Source organism: Myxocyprinus asiaticus, chromosome 45 (genome assembly GCF_019703515.2).
Source record: "Myxocyprinus asiaticus isolate MX2 ecotype Aquarium Trade chromosome 45, UBuf_Myxa_2, whole genome shotgun sequence".
NCBI classification, from domain to species: Eukaryota; Metazoa; Chordata; class Actinopteri; order Cypriniformes; family Catostomidae; genus Myxocyprinus; species Myxocyprinus asiaticus.
In genome coordinates this window covers 17612849-17627705 of record NC_059388.1, presented here as the reverse complement: position 1 = coordinate 17627705, position 14857 = coordinate 17612849, and the positions used below count along the sequence as shown (strand labels likewise).

Genomic DNA, 14857 nt, shown 5'->3' with positions numbered 1-14857 from the left:
ATTTTGGGGGAACACTCCAACAAGAACTTTGAGTTTCTGTCTGTAGGCTATTTCAGAGTAGTTTTAATATGCTTCAGGTGAAATACTTCTCCGGTGCTGTTCTCAATACATGTTTTAAGTGAATGAACTATCAAGCATCTACATCTGAGATGGAGTTCATGTGGAACCTTCACATATTGCGAGCCATGCTCATGCTGTGTGTGTTTCACCAAAACATGCTGCGCATGCGATCTTTGCAATTTATAAAACTATTGTATGGATTCAAGAGACTTTGAATATAATGCACAAATCATATGGACTACTTTAATGTTGCTTTTATGCTTCTTTAATGTTACATTGGAGCCTGACAGTAACGACCATGACACACGATAACACAATAATGACCAAGAGAGCGACCATTTCACTTCTGGGGATGTGGACTTTAATGTTCAAAATGATTTTTCTCCATGTGAGTGTCTTTGTTACCGGATTTTAAAATAATGGTTTCTGCTCAAATTTGGCCAAGATTTTCTTCTCTTTTTTTTTTTTTTTTTTTTCTGTTTTGGACGAAAACCAAAAAATAGCATTTTATGTCATTTGCGGCCAAACATTTTCGACGGACTAAATTTTGGTGCATCCCTACTATAAGCACAGAAACAATATATATATTTCTATTGCAAAATATTCAGATATATAAAAATATTTAAGTAGTTTAAGAGTACAGCGAGACAAACTCGGTTGCGTCATTCACAGCAAGAGTCATGGGAGTGGGCGGCCACTGCACAGCTGTTCTACATATAAAGCACTCATTCCCAGTATATCGGCACATTTGTATGTATAATAATAATCCCCTGCAGACAGAGTTTAGACATCAGAAAAATGTCAGACTACTGAAGTTTTTTCCAGTTTAGATGCGTTATGGATGTGACAAAAATGGACATGAATTTTTGGAAGACCACACATTTTGTAAAAACTCCAGAAATAATAACAGCCACATAATGTAGAACATGCAATATTTAATTTTCATTTATTGTTGTTTTCACATTCATGAAGAAAAACAATTAGCTACGGACGTGACTGTTGTGAAAGCGTTACTTACATGATGAAGGAAAACCATTCAAAATGCTTTGAAACCTGCAGACTTTGACCTCTGAAACATCTGTATGACATCCATTAAGGCTGCATGGTTGACTGAATTAAGTATAAAATAGTGATATGGCCTTGCACGATTACTAAACCGCAAAAGGCTGCGTTATAAAATATAGTCTTCATTGACCACTTCAGTCACTGCGTGAGGAATTGGTGCCCTCTAGCAGGTGTGTGTGGCACACACTGAGCAGCGGCAATATGAGATGATATTATTTAATCACAAGTTTTTCAAAATGATCGCTTCTTAAATGTTGGCTATAGATGCAGTAAGCTTGAAGTACATCACAGATAAAAAGCTATAATAGGCAATCTATCTGAACCATCATTGTAAAAGAACAAGTGGTGGAGAGCTGGGTGGCTCGAAATGTTACCAATGTTGGAATACAATAAATTATCTATTTTCTAGAGCAGGGGTGTGCCGACTTTTTTTCTTTTTTAAAGGTTTTTTCCTTTTTGGTCGAGCAGCTACAATAAAGGTTTATAAGTTATCATTTCAAATTTATTCCCCTATTAAAAAAAAAATGAATGGGAATTTTTCTTCTGGAACTAAACTATTGCACTTTGTAGTAATGTAGTAATGATTACTAGTAAATGATTACCGCCAACATTCACACACACACACACACACACACATGCTGTTGGTGCAGCTATCCTTATGAGGACTCTTCATAGACATAATGATTTATATACTGTACGAACTATAGATTCTACCCCCTAACCCTAGTCCTAAACCTCACAAAATACTTTCTGCATTTTTACATTTTCAATAAAACATTGTATAGTATGTTTTTTTTTTAAGCGATTTTAATTATGGGGACACTAGAAATGTCCTCATAAACCACATTTATAGCATAATACCCTTGTAATTACCAGTTTGTAACCTAAATAAATGTCCTTGTAAACCACTTAAACCTGCCCACACACACACACACACACTCTTTGAGACAACATTCTTCGAGGCCTGTGTGTGGGCGAGAGGCATTATAGGTAATCATTCAAATAGACATTTCAGCTCAAAATTTTCTATGGAAAGAAATACATCTACTGCCATTGACCTTCAGCATGAAACACACACACAGAGCAGCTGCATTCACAGACCAATAGGTAAACCCTGTGAAAGCGTGTCCGATGAGCAATTAAAGAACAGAGAGGTTCTGCCACAGATGTGTGTGTTGGGAATTTCCCTCTCATTCAGTGCATCATAGGGGGCATATGGCAACCATCCACCATTCAGTCACACAGGCTGTCCGAATTATTTCCATCACATCAAACTCATTCACTCTCCTGCAGGTCATCTAATCACATAAAACTGCTAACAAAGGCCCAGAGTCACATGACCAATCGCTCACTATTATCCCTCTAATGAAAACAGGGAGTGGGATGGGAGATGGAGAAATGAAAGTGAAACTACAAACAGGGAGAACAAGAGAAGGAGAGGATGAGAGGGTGGTCAATGAAAGTGATTTATCATACAAGAAGTCAAACCTCTTGCGACATGTGGCTGGAGGGAGAAAGAGAGAGCCAAAGCAAGCTGCACAATGTGCTGTCTTTTGTTTGGTCCAATATACACTACTAGTTAAAACCCTACCAATTCTTTATTATTACTATTTTCCACATAAAATAAGAGAAAAAGTAATTAAACTATTACATAGCACACACTGAAGCATGGAAATTATGTAGGAACCAAACAATTTTACCACCTTATAGGGATGTCCCGATACCATTTCTTAAATGGAACGAGTATCAATACTTTTTTTTTTTTTTTTTGGTATTCACTGGTACAGAGTCCGATACCTGTTTTTATTTTTTTTTTTATGAATTCCATATCAACAGATTATTTAAATTTTATCATCAAAATGGTACTTAAATAAATGCATTCATTAAACTTCAATCAAAAGAAAATATAACAATTTCAATTTCAACATAATATTGCATTATTTATCAAATAAAGTGCTTTTATACAGAACTTCACAGCACAATCCAAAATACAACATTGGAGTTATTTTTGTCAAATAACCACAATGGAGTGGTGGTGGCATAGTGGGCTAAAGCAGTGGTTCTCAACCAGAGGGCCGGGACCAACTAGGGGGCCTCAGCATACTTCCAAGGGGCCCTCAAGATGATTTAAAATTAATTTAAAATAAGAAATATTAAAATAATGAAAATAATCCAACTTAATTAAAATGCTAAAAATACTTTAAGATGTATGCCCACATATTATAAACCGACTCTTTCTGAAACTTCTAGAATCAAAAATTATCCATGATTATTTATTTAATCAGACACGTCTAGTTTCAGGCGAGGGGGCCTTCAAATATAGTCTTGGACAGTGGGGGCTCTTGGAGTCAAAAAGTTTGAGAACCACTGGGCTAAATCACAGCACTTGAAAGCAGAAGGTTGCCGGTTTCAATCCCCACCATTGTGTCTTTGAGCAAAGCACTTAACTCCAGGTTGCTCTGGGGGATTGTACCTGTAATAAGTGCACTGTAAGTCGCTTTGGATAAAAGCGTCTGCCAAATGCATAAATGTAAATGTAAATAAAGTGCTGCATAACAGAGCATCACAGATGAAAGATATTGCTGAAATATAATATAATTACAATTGATGTATTATTATTAGTAGTAGTAGTAGTATTACAGTGAATATTACATAACTATCCAGTAGTGATCTATTTCTGCTGTACGTTTTTCACTTTCAATTGAGCTTTTATTTAGGTGGAGCTTTTATTTTGAAGTGTTCCTGTTTTGTTATGATGGTAGTTACTCAGCCCAGAAAAGCAGGTCACTGTGTGACTCAAAGTGATCATTAAACCACAAAACGCTGCTATTTAATTAAATAAACATGTAGTCTGTATGTGCCTCATGCTAAAAAGTGAATTAGTGCTCTGCTCATTGTCATCTGATACAAACAGAGCGTGCGATGCTCATGATGGTGTTTTCCGTGTATGAGTCAAGGAGCTCTAAAAGGTATGCGCACTTTGTGTTTTCATGTTGTCACAACATCAGCTCCACACATTCACAAACATTTGAAGCACGCTGATCTATCTCATTAAATTGCAGCTTTTGTGGTTAAATAATCTCACTAGGAAATAACAAGATTTTCATTAGTTCGCTGAATGCTTGCGGAATGACATTCCAAAGTCAGATTGTATCAGTTTTTGGTATCGGAGCATTTTTACGAGCACAAGTACATGAGCGCTGTATCGGACCCGATTCCCATTCCAGTATCGGTAATGGGACATCCCAACAATCTTATATTTAAGGCTGTTCAAAAGTAGCCACCCTTTGACCAGAATACAGCTCTTCACACTCTTGGCATTCTCTCAATCAACTTCATATGATGTGCCACCTCATACAAATGATAGTTCTTGTTAAGAAATATTTAGGTAGGCACAAAACTAATTTCAAGCATTTAAGCATAGGACATTCTATCAAATGTATTTAGCATCAAAACAGCACAAGGTTTAATGGACATTTCCACTTTTTACTGATACTTTATTAGTAGGACTGCTGCCACAATTAACTATTTACGAAAAGTGTCAATTATAGCATACTCTCACAATGTTTCATTTAATTTTCTATTTGCAGGGGCTGAGCATTGTAACCATTCAACAAGTATGTTGCTTGCTTCCGTTTATAATTTATTCAAAATTTGAATAACAGTTTTTTTTCATGTTGCTAAAGAGGGCCAATGTGAACTTAAAATGGCATGCAGTTGCTAAACCCAAATTAATTATTTTCATATACATTCTATTAATTGAAATGTATCGCAAATTACAATATCAAGGGAATTAATCGACAAAAATGATTAATGTCATAACTGTGCAGCCCAAATTGTTAGTTCTTCTGGTATTTAGGAATAATAGTATCTATCCTACCTCTATTTAGTATTTATTTAATAGTATTTATCCTTATTACTTCAACGTGACTGGGCAGGCAAAATGTATGAATACCAATTAGGTGTCATTGATGTGAAACGTAGGCAGTGTAAACGTGGGCTGTTATGTATTAATGTATTCATCTGAAGTCAGTAGTTCAGAATAAGGCGTTTTTGCAACTAATGATAATTGTTTTTTATCACTGGAAAGAAAGTTGAGTTCTGAAAGTTATATATCTTTTCATACAGAAGTACAATTAACTATGTAACTTCATAAGATCAAGGATTTAATTTCTCATTACAGGACCCCTCAAAACACCCTTAAAATTTGGTTAACTTTGAAGCGAATTCGCAGCATTGACCAATAGGCAAGTAGTTTGGCAAGTAGTTGTTGCGGATTTCACACCTGCTTAAAATCCGCCAATGCCTTCTTCACCCGTGGAATTTCACCGTGCAAAGGTAAACCGTGGTGACTGAGCCTTTAAAGGAATATTACAAGTTATTTTTAACCTCTATGTACCAAACCAGAAGTGCTTTAACAAATATGATTACTGTAAACACATCTGCCATTTATTTAAACACACACTGAGGGACAAGCAGAAATTATTTCCTATGGTAATCAACAGTATGCAGCAGATGCGGTCCATGACATTACATTGATAATAATCTAAACTACTGTGAGATGAGCAATAAAAACAGATGCTCAATGTCATTTATCATTTTATACTTTATCTCCTTAAAGATAATATGGAGTGGCCCAAAACAACAGCTGGCCCACACTTTCTCCAGCTCTGTCACTCTGAATAAAGTTAGATATAAAATGCATACAAATTTAGATTGGCTCTTCCCACACAATCTCCGCTCTCTCACGGCGGGATGACTCCAGCATCAGCGCAACAGACCCCATGGTCAAATTAAATGGGTCATTTATGAGGAAGAATGTCTTGCTGAATATCAATTAGCTGCAGCTGAATAATTAAGGAGATCAATGTTTTTAATTAGCCTAGTGCTGCAGTTTGAGCATGTGAGAAAAGAAGAGATGTAAAAGTACGCTACGTCAGGGGAAGAGAAGCATGGGAGATATTTTAAACGTCCCTTATTCTCCTGTCTCTATCCTTCTCTATCCTTTCTCTGTCCCCTGCTTTGTCATTTTCTCTCCGAAGCAAAGGATTTTTGTCTTTCAATGGGATAGCTAACCCAAAAATCTAAAGTCTTGAGGGTGAGTACTGTAAATAATGACTAAATTTTCATTTTTAGATGTACTATCCCTTTAAGTACAATGATGTTTAGGCAGCTTAAGTTGGGTCCAAAAAGTGCAGGGCTCCGGAATAAAAATATGTCTACGGAGCCATTGGCTCATAAAATGAAACGTTTAGGAACTCAATGGCTGCTTATAGTTGCCAGATTACAGACTTTATCGATTTATATGGAAACAGGTAAACCAGTCGATAGTTCAAATATATCTAAAAGATGTTAAAAAAATATATTTTCTTACTGTGGGCGGTCCAGACAAAGATGCTTTAAGATTCCAAATTGAATTAAATCCCAGATGCAGTTTATTGTGCTAACAAAATACCAATAATAACCAGAAACTTTTAATTTAAGGACTTTTTAATTATTAATAGAGGTCAACCGATATGGGTTTTTTTTAATGGCCGATGCCGATATCATTTGAAAATATTAAATAACTGATATATCACACAATTTAACACAGTAAATAACATATACATAAAATTGCTAAAAAAATTAACTTTTATTTAACACTACATTTACTAAACATTTCACACAAAACTTTAACTTTGTAAAAACAATAATACAAAAAAAAAAAAAAATCTTTAAAAAAATAAGATTGTGTGTTTTAATGGTAGATAGCAGTTTGTTCTGGTTCCTGTTTAGTCATCCAATTTCAGCTATTTGTTTGTACAAAGAAATTGTAAATATATTATGAAGGAAATAACAACAGTGCAAACAGTAGTCCAGCAACCACGGGTGGCATATGTGCATTAGCAATTGCATTTTCTCACAAAAGACCAAATCAAACTAACTGCACATAAAGCGCTTTTACTTTGAATTTGCTCTCTCATGTTCATGTGCATCCAGAGTCCAGCAATCTACTGAACGCTTTCAGTTTACACGGCCCAGAATGCCTGCTTGGAGTGTCACGGACTGACCGTCGCGCAACGTTCATGAGTCAGAAGGACACAGTTTTGAACCAGGCTGATAGAATACGTGCTTCAAAGAAAGATATCTGAGCGCTCAACATTCGTGAGTCAGGGGAAAAGAGTTTTGGTTCAGAATGATAGAATGCACGCTTCAGGGGAAGATATAAGAGCGCTCCGCTGGAAGAAATGCTGGATTTGCTCAAGTTTTGTGAGGTTTGTGAATTCAAATTTTTTAAACGAGATTTCCGCATATTTTCAGATGGTATATGATAGAAGTTTTATTGATATTTGCCTTTATATCATCAGACAAGTTAAAAGTTACAGGGAACTGTTGATAAGAGAGAGAGAGAGAATATTATAGTTTTTATTTTATTTTATTCATTACCTGGTACCTTACCTGTTTTATTATTATTATTATTATTTGTCTTGACATTATCTGTTTTGTGTATTAATGCTTTGGCAATATTGTATGTAAACACAATCATGCTAATAAAGTACTTTAAACTGAAATTGAAAATTGAGAGAGAGAGAGAGAGAGAGAGAGAATGATACATGCAAGCACTTTAAACATGAGTATCTGCGCATCTGTTGCGAAAAATTATTTTTTTTCTGATATGTAGGACAGTTTAAATAAGACGTTGATGTAACTCGATGGCATGTAAGAACAAAATAAAATGTGACTGGTCATTCACATGTCTCAGACGGCTCCTTCACATCCAAGTGGGCAATTCTTGGCACGCTTGTGGCTTGAGAAACTAATCAGGCACACACGAAAATGTATCGTCCGATTCCGATAATTTAACAATTCAAAAATTTTGACTGATTTACCGGTCTCTGTGATATATCGGTAGACCACTAATTATGAGCCTTAAATACAGCGGGGACACTTATTTTGAAATGTTTACCCTCTCAGGTGTTTTCACAAACAGGTAAAGGAAAGAAAATGTACACTTTTACAATCATTTACCATGTATTACAATATAAACACAACAAAGTGAACATTTTCATTAAACAAAACAAGTAGGAATTCATCAACAGTAGATCATCAGTGACCGCATGTCATAAATATAGTTTATACCGGTAGTCAGTTGTGAACTCATTTTTTGTTACATTTGCAACCATTTTAGTCACAGTCTGGAGCCCTGAGGGATCAGCAGAGACGCAGTGAACATATACACACACTTAATAGAGCATAAAAAACACTCGCCTTTCTCTAAGTGTTTCCCACAGAGACCCAGCAGACCCAAGCATATGATAACAAATCAAAGCTCTTTGCTTTAAATATGTCTCTTTCACCATGACCTACGCTGGCCAAACAGCACAAGGTCATCGCTACACTGGACCTCGCATCCATCACTAGAAAATCAGTTGCCATGACAAACTCGCACTCTGCCAGGAGCTTGGCCATCCAGCAGGCACAGGTCAAATGTCAGGTGTCAGGTCACAGACAGCCTGTCCAGACCTAACTGGTAGTTTGAAGAGAGGGAATAAAATAATAATGAGTGTCAATTTGTGGGTCGGAGGGAAAGACGCCCAATTATGGGAGCAGATATAATAAGTGTGATTGTAATATGCATACTACCTTTAAAAAATTTGGAGACATTTTAAAATTATGTATTTGAAAGAAAGAAATTAATACATTTATTTAGCAAGGTTGCATTTTGTTAATCAAAAAAAATTACCGTAAAAGACATAAATGTTAAAAATGACTTTCGGGGGCCTGGGTAGCTCAGCGAGTAAAGATGCTGACTACCACCCCTGGAGTCGTGAGTTCGAATCCAGGGCATGCTGAGTGACTCCAGCCAGGTCTCAAAGCAAAGTAATGTCACATGGGGTAACCTCCTCCTGGTCGCTATAAAGTGGTTCTCGCACTCGGTGAGGCACGTGGTGAGTTATGTGTGGATGCCGCAGAGAATAGCGTGAAGCCTACACAGTCGCTGTGTCTCCATGGTAATGCGCTCAACAAGCCACATGATAAGATGCACAGATCGTCCTCTGCCAACCGGATTGAGGTGAGCCACTACGCCACTACAAGGACTTAGAGTGCATTGGAAACTGGGCATGCTAAATTGAGAAAAAAAAAAAAAAAAAAAAAAAAGACGACTTTCTATTTCAAATAAAAGTTTTTTCATACTTTCTATTCATCAAAGAGTCCTCCCCTTGAAGCAATGCCAGCTTTGCAGACCTTGGGCTTTCTAGCTGTCAGTTTATTAAGATATTCAGATGAAGTTCCATCTGTAACACTTACTGTACTTTAGACTACAAGGGCACTTCTAAGGGACCTTGTAATTAAACTGATCTCAAAACAGTTCAACTACTCAAACTTAGATTCATATGTCCATAATACTTTGTTTTAACTGTTTACCATTTTGCCCATTCTGTTCTTTTCTTCTTATGTGCGAGTTTCAGATGTTGCTTTTCCTTTAAACTCTGCTTTAAACATAAAAATGTCTCAGTGATTACAAACTTACGAATGGTAGAGTACAAATCCAGAGAAGTTTCACCCGAGAATTTGATCTCGGCAGTAGAGGCAAAGGGTGAATCTCAATGCGCGTTCTTTTGTGTTCTTACGTTCTTGTGGACTCGTTCTACGTCATCATCCATTGCCGAAGTTCAATTCCAATCCTCAAGAATGCAAGTACCGAGAACACAGGAAATTACCCGGATGAGTCCTTGAAATCGAGGCTGCATCTGATGGTGACTTGTGGGCAAGGACTCGGTACTACAGTGGCAGACGAAGGACATTTATCGTTTTGTTTTTTTCCTCAAGAGTTTCCCGCTCTAAGCTCGTGAAAGGCTGATGGCTGTGTGAATGCCAGTAGTTCTCTCACTGGATTCAAATGTGCTGTGACAGTTAACTGCACAACAGGAAGATCACAGCACATCTCAAATCTCGCAATAGATGCATTCTACGTCCTCCTGTCCTTCCGAGTTCATACTTCCAAAGATGCTTGGCAAGACTGGTCTTAATAAGAACACAAGTCCATTCTCCGCATTCTTTGAACTGAGATTCACCCATAGCCTTGAGAAATGCTTCTAAAAAAATATAATGATTAATATCCTGACAAACTTTGTGTGTGGACCCAAGCTGCAAAAATATAAACCTACATTTAACAAGGTCGATTTATGCAAATAAGATGGAAAACTTCGCTATAAATGTTCACGGTTTCAAGCAGAGGTCCAATCACAAGCCATCGGTGACAAAGTCTTCCTCTAAACTACACAGAGGGACAACTCTTCGCCCACTGAGACCATCTCCTGCTAAAAGCTGCCTGGAAGCACAGTGTATTACCCAGCAGTCTGTGCTGCTATGACAGGAAGGGTCAGTGTGTAATTGAGAGAGATGCTGAACAAGGTCAGAGGTCATTCTTGCGTAGGCAGGAATTGACGGTCCTCTGTGTCGGATTGGACATGTCCTCTACTGGGAAAGTGTCCTGCCCAGAGTTCGAGCCTCTTTTTCTGTGAACAAAGATTAAATTAGTGGTGAACCAAAAAGGCCTGTCCCTTACTATTAAAGGCACCAGATACAAAGATTAACCAATCAGCCTTGCTGCCCTACATCTAGACCCCCACTTTATGGATGCCCTGTTGCCCTGACACAGTGATCGATCCAGTGCCCTAACACACACACACAAGCACACACTCCTCTGTCCACCTGTCAAGAAGTATCTCCATCCAATCCATAAGAATTGACAAAGTCACTCCATATACTTAAGGACAGATATATGAAAATTAGTCTCTTGACCTGGAATATTGTCATTTGAATACTGTGTATTCCAATTTGACCTTCAGTCCATGTGCATCTGTTTCAGTTCGCCACAGATTTTTCCAAGGGTTATCAGACCACCAAATATAACCAGACATGCCTGCTTTCACAAGATAAAATATAATTGCAAAAAAGCAAATATTTAAATATCCAATTTAGACACAGCTTGATGGCTTTGTCTCACTGAGGGCCTATGCCATATATTGTGCCAGGCCTCAGGGCGGGCAGCTGCCAGTCTACAGGTCAGTTCTGCCCAACCTGATCACACAGTTTGATTAATTGACTGATCAGCAAACTAAAGTATTAACTGATGGCTAAAGCACTTTTCAGCCTGTGTTATCTTTGCTGAAGCCATATGGGGAAACCCATGGGGAAATGAAATCATCAGTCACGTTCATGGAGAGCGGTCTCTAAGGAGGCCTGGGCCATCTATTACCAGTGCAAGAGAACAGCCAAATAAAGTGGAGAGAGACACCCCCGCAGACAGAGAGGAGCATGCATAGACAATAGAACAGAACAAATCAAAAGTGTTCCTCTCTCTCTAATATTGAACTAGAGGACATACTGAGGGACCTGAAAGGCTGTACAATTGCCTTTGGGAAAAAAGTTCTCCCTCATGGGAATGAGAGCGCAAATAAGGGAAGGAGAGAGAAAGAGAAAGACAAATAGAGAGGGTATGGACATAGGAAAGGGTCACGGTAAAGTCAAGATACATAATTAAGAGAAAGAAAAAGACAAAGAGAAAGAGAAAAGGTGGAAGAGAAAAAGAGAGGAGGAAGAGAAGGAGACCAAGGAAGAAGAAAAGAAGGAAAGAAGAGAACGAAGAGGAAGAGGAGGTCGAGAAGGAAATGAAGAGGAGAATGAAGAGGAAAAAGGAAAAAAATGTGAAAGAAGAGGTAAAAGGATGAGACGGAAGAGGAGAAAAAGAAGGAAGAGGAGAAGGAAAAGAAGGAGAGGAAAGAGAATGAGGAGGAGAAGGAAGAAAAAAGGAGATGGAAGAAGAGAAGGAGAAAAGGCAGACAAGAGAAAGAGTAGAAGCAAAAGAGGGAGGAGGATAAAGAATAGAAGAGGAAAAGAGAAGGAAAAGGAGGGAAGAGGAAAAAGAGAAGGAAAAAAGAAAAAAGAGATGGAAGAGAAAAGGAGAACGAAGAGGAGGGGGGGAAAAGGAGGAGGAAGGAAGAGAATAAAGAGAGGGACTAGGAAGAGAAGGAAGATGAAAAGGAGAAGGAAGATAAGATGGCAGAAGAGGAGGAAGAAGAGGAAAAGGAGAAGGAAGAGAAAAAGAACAAGGAGAATGAGTGGAAAAAGGAAAAAGAAGGAAGAGGAAAAGGGGGAGAAAGAAAAAGAGAAGAAAAAGGAAGAGGAGAAGGAAGGGAAGGAGAAGAGGAGGAAAGGAAAAGTAAAAACAGAAGGAAGAGAAGGAAGAGGAAAAGGAAGATAAGGAGGCAGAAGAGAAAGAGGAAAAAGGAGAAGGAAGAGAATGAAAACAAGGAGAATGAGTGGAAAGAAGGGAAAAAAGGAAGAGGAAAAGGGGTGAAAGAAGAGGAGAAAAAGGAAGAAAAGGAGAAGTAGGAAAAGAGGATGAAAGAGAAAAAAGAAGATGAAAAATGGAGAAGGAAAAAAGAAGAGGAGGAAAAGGAGAAGGAAGAGAAAGAGATGGAAAAGGAGGAAGAATAGGAGGAGAAGGAAGAGGAAAATGATGACAAGGAAGAGGAAAAAGATAAATAAACAAAGGAGGAGAAAGAGAAGGAAGAGGAAATGAAGAAAAGGAGGAGGAGGAAGAGAAGGAATAGAAAGAAGAGTACGAGTAGGAATACATAGAAAGGTAGGAGAATGAGATAGAGAAAGAGAATTGTGGTTGCCCTTCAGACATGCAGTTGATTTGGACACTGCTGATGGTGACCACATGACTTCTACAGTGTGCATGACCTCAGTCAGACAGCTTTTGTAACAAGATGAAGCTGTTTACATATGTATGTCCACTGGGTCCTTCTGGGTAAAAGAAGGCTGCCCTTGGTATTTCCCAGTCAACCTTTTATTTTTTCCATGGCAGTTTCAAGGTGAGCTTTGTTTGAACACTCCTGTCGACACTCACTCTGGTCTATCTTCCATTCTTATTTGCAATAAAATGTTCACTCTGTCCATGCAGATTCCTTTATAGTGAAGTTAAAATGTTTTTCTTTAAACATCCAAACACGAGGCTATTCAATTAAGAATATAATGCATGTCAAATGGACTACTTTAATTATGTTTGTGTGTGTGTGTGTGTGTGTGTGTGTGTGTGTGTGTGTGTGTATGTGTGTGTGGCTTTTTTGGAGCTCAGCTTCATCCCCATTCACTTCCAGTTCATGGAAATGATCAGATTGATTATTCCGCCTGACATCTCCTTTGTTCCACAGAAGAAAGAAAATCAAACAGTTTGGAACAACATGAGGATGAGTAAATGACAAAAGCATTTTAGTTTTTAGGTGAACAAACTAAAAAAAAAAACAGCATTTTTGTAATTAAAATTTTTTTTGTATTTCATTTGTTTAAACAGGGGATGATAACACAGAACAAACATTTTAGAATTTAATGCCGGTTATTTTGAAAGACAAAAAGTTAATCACATGCAAAAAGTGGGTGTGAGAATTTAGATGCTGCTAAAAGATTCCTCTGCAGTTCTGTGACCAGTGGCAGTACAGTAACTCCCACATGGCTGCTCTCTCTGTACTCACATTTGGGCATCTTCCCAATTAAGAGGCAGAAAAACAGCAGGGCTATGCAATCACCAGAGCTATTATCAGGGTGCCTCAATTTGCTAAGGAAAGTGCTGTCTTCATTTGCAAAATTATTTTTTTTTTTTTGTTCTTTGTAATGCTATTTTGTTACTCCATAAAACATGGAAACACAATACAACTGAAATAGCTGGTACATGCATTTCCAAAAAGATATTGCACAGCAAATGATAATACACAGTCAATGGGACATCACAACATGAACCTCCATAGAGTAATCAGGTCTTGAATCACCCTGAAGGGGTTTATTTTGCAATAATGATCAGATGATTATACATTATCCTGCTTATTACCTAGCTACTTAACAAACAAATGCATAAATGCACATTAAATATTGATTTGAGTTGAAATTATTATTATTTTTTTTTTTTATGTGAGAAGAAAGGACAGTGGAGTGTTAAAAGGAACATGAAGCTAGCACAGGTCTGTAGGAAATCCGTTGCCTGCGACAGTCAATTATACAGTTTAGAGGTCATTATACAAAAATATTTGACCGCAGAGTTCCACAGTTGACCAATCAGAATCAAGTATCCTAGAGAGCTGTGTAATACATTAACAACCCCACACCCAATGATACTGTCACAGTCACCGTTGTTCCAAGGACTCTTGTTTTATAATAGTTTTTGTCTTGTCCCCAAACTACGTTTCCCAGGATTCACTGCCCTCATCACAGCCACCTGTTCTCCATTCCCTCATCAGCACCATGTGTATAAATACCCTCTAGTTCAGTTCCATCTTTGTCAGTCCTTGATCGTTGTTTGCATTATTTAACTCAAACGACTGTCTAGTTTTGTAACCTGTCATTGTCTTCTTTGTATCCTCGTCTTTTTGTCATTGTGAATTAAAGGATTGCTGCACTAGGATCCTGCTCTCTCGCCTCATCTATACTAAAAGTGACAGATACGTTATACTTTATCTTTGTTCTTCATTTCTTTCTTTTCAAAATCAGCGTCCTTCACCTCAGTACCAGGTCAAAAATATACCTTCATTCATTGTAAAGCTCACAATGCTTCCGGCGAACTTTAATTGCAAATCCACGCTTGTAATGAAGTGTAATAATCAGGGATTAGGGCAACGATAAGAAAAGCCAAGATCATACATTTATTTCAGTCTGTCTGGAGTTCTGCCACCTTTTTAGAGAACTTTTT

At 37.7% G+C, this 14857-nt stretch overlaps 1 protein-coding gene across 3 annotated transcripts in view; it reads right to left on the bottom strand.

Moving 5' to 3' along the window:
* chchd3a (coiled-coil-helix-coiled-coil-helix domain containing 3a) overlaps positions 1 to 14857 on the bottom strand; it is a 101886-nt gene that overhangs the window by 43142 nt on the left and 43887 nt on the right. The window contains exon 5 of one of the 3 annotated variants that reach the window (XM_051688302.1): positions 10443 to 10625. The exons of the other annotated variants lie outside the window; for them this stretch is intronic. Coding sequence (XP_051544262.1) covers positions 10530 to 10625 — 96 coding nt within the window. The 3' untranslated portion in view covers positions 10443 to 10529. Of the gene's footprint in view, positions 1 to 10442; positions 10626 to 14857 lie in introns of those variants that run through there. 3 annotated transcript variants of the gene reach the window in all.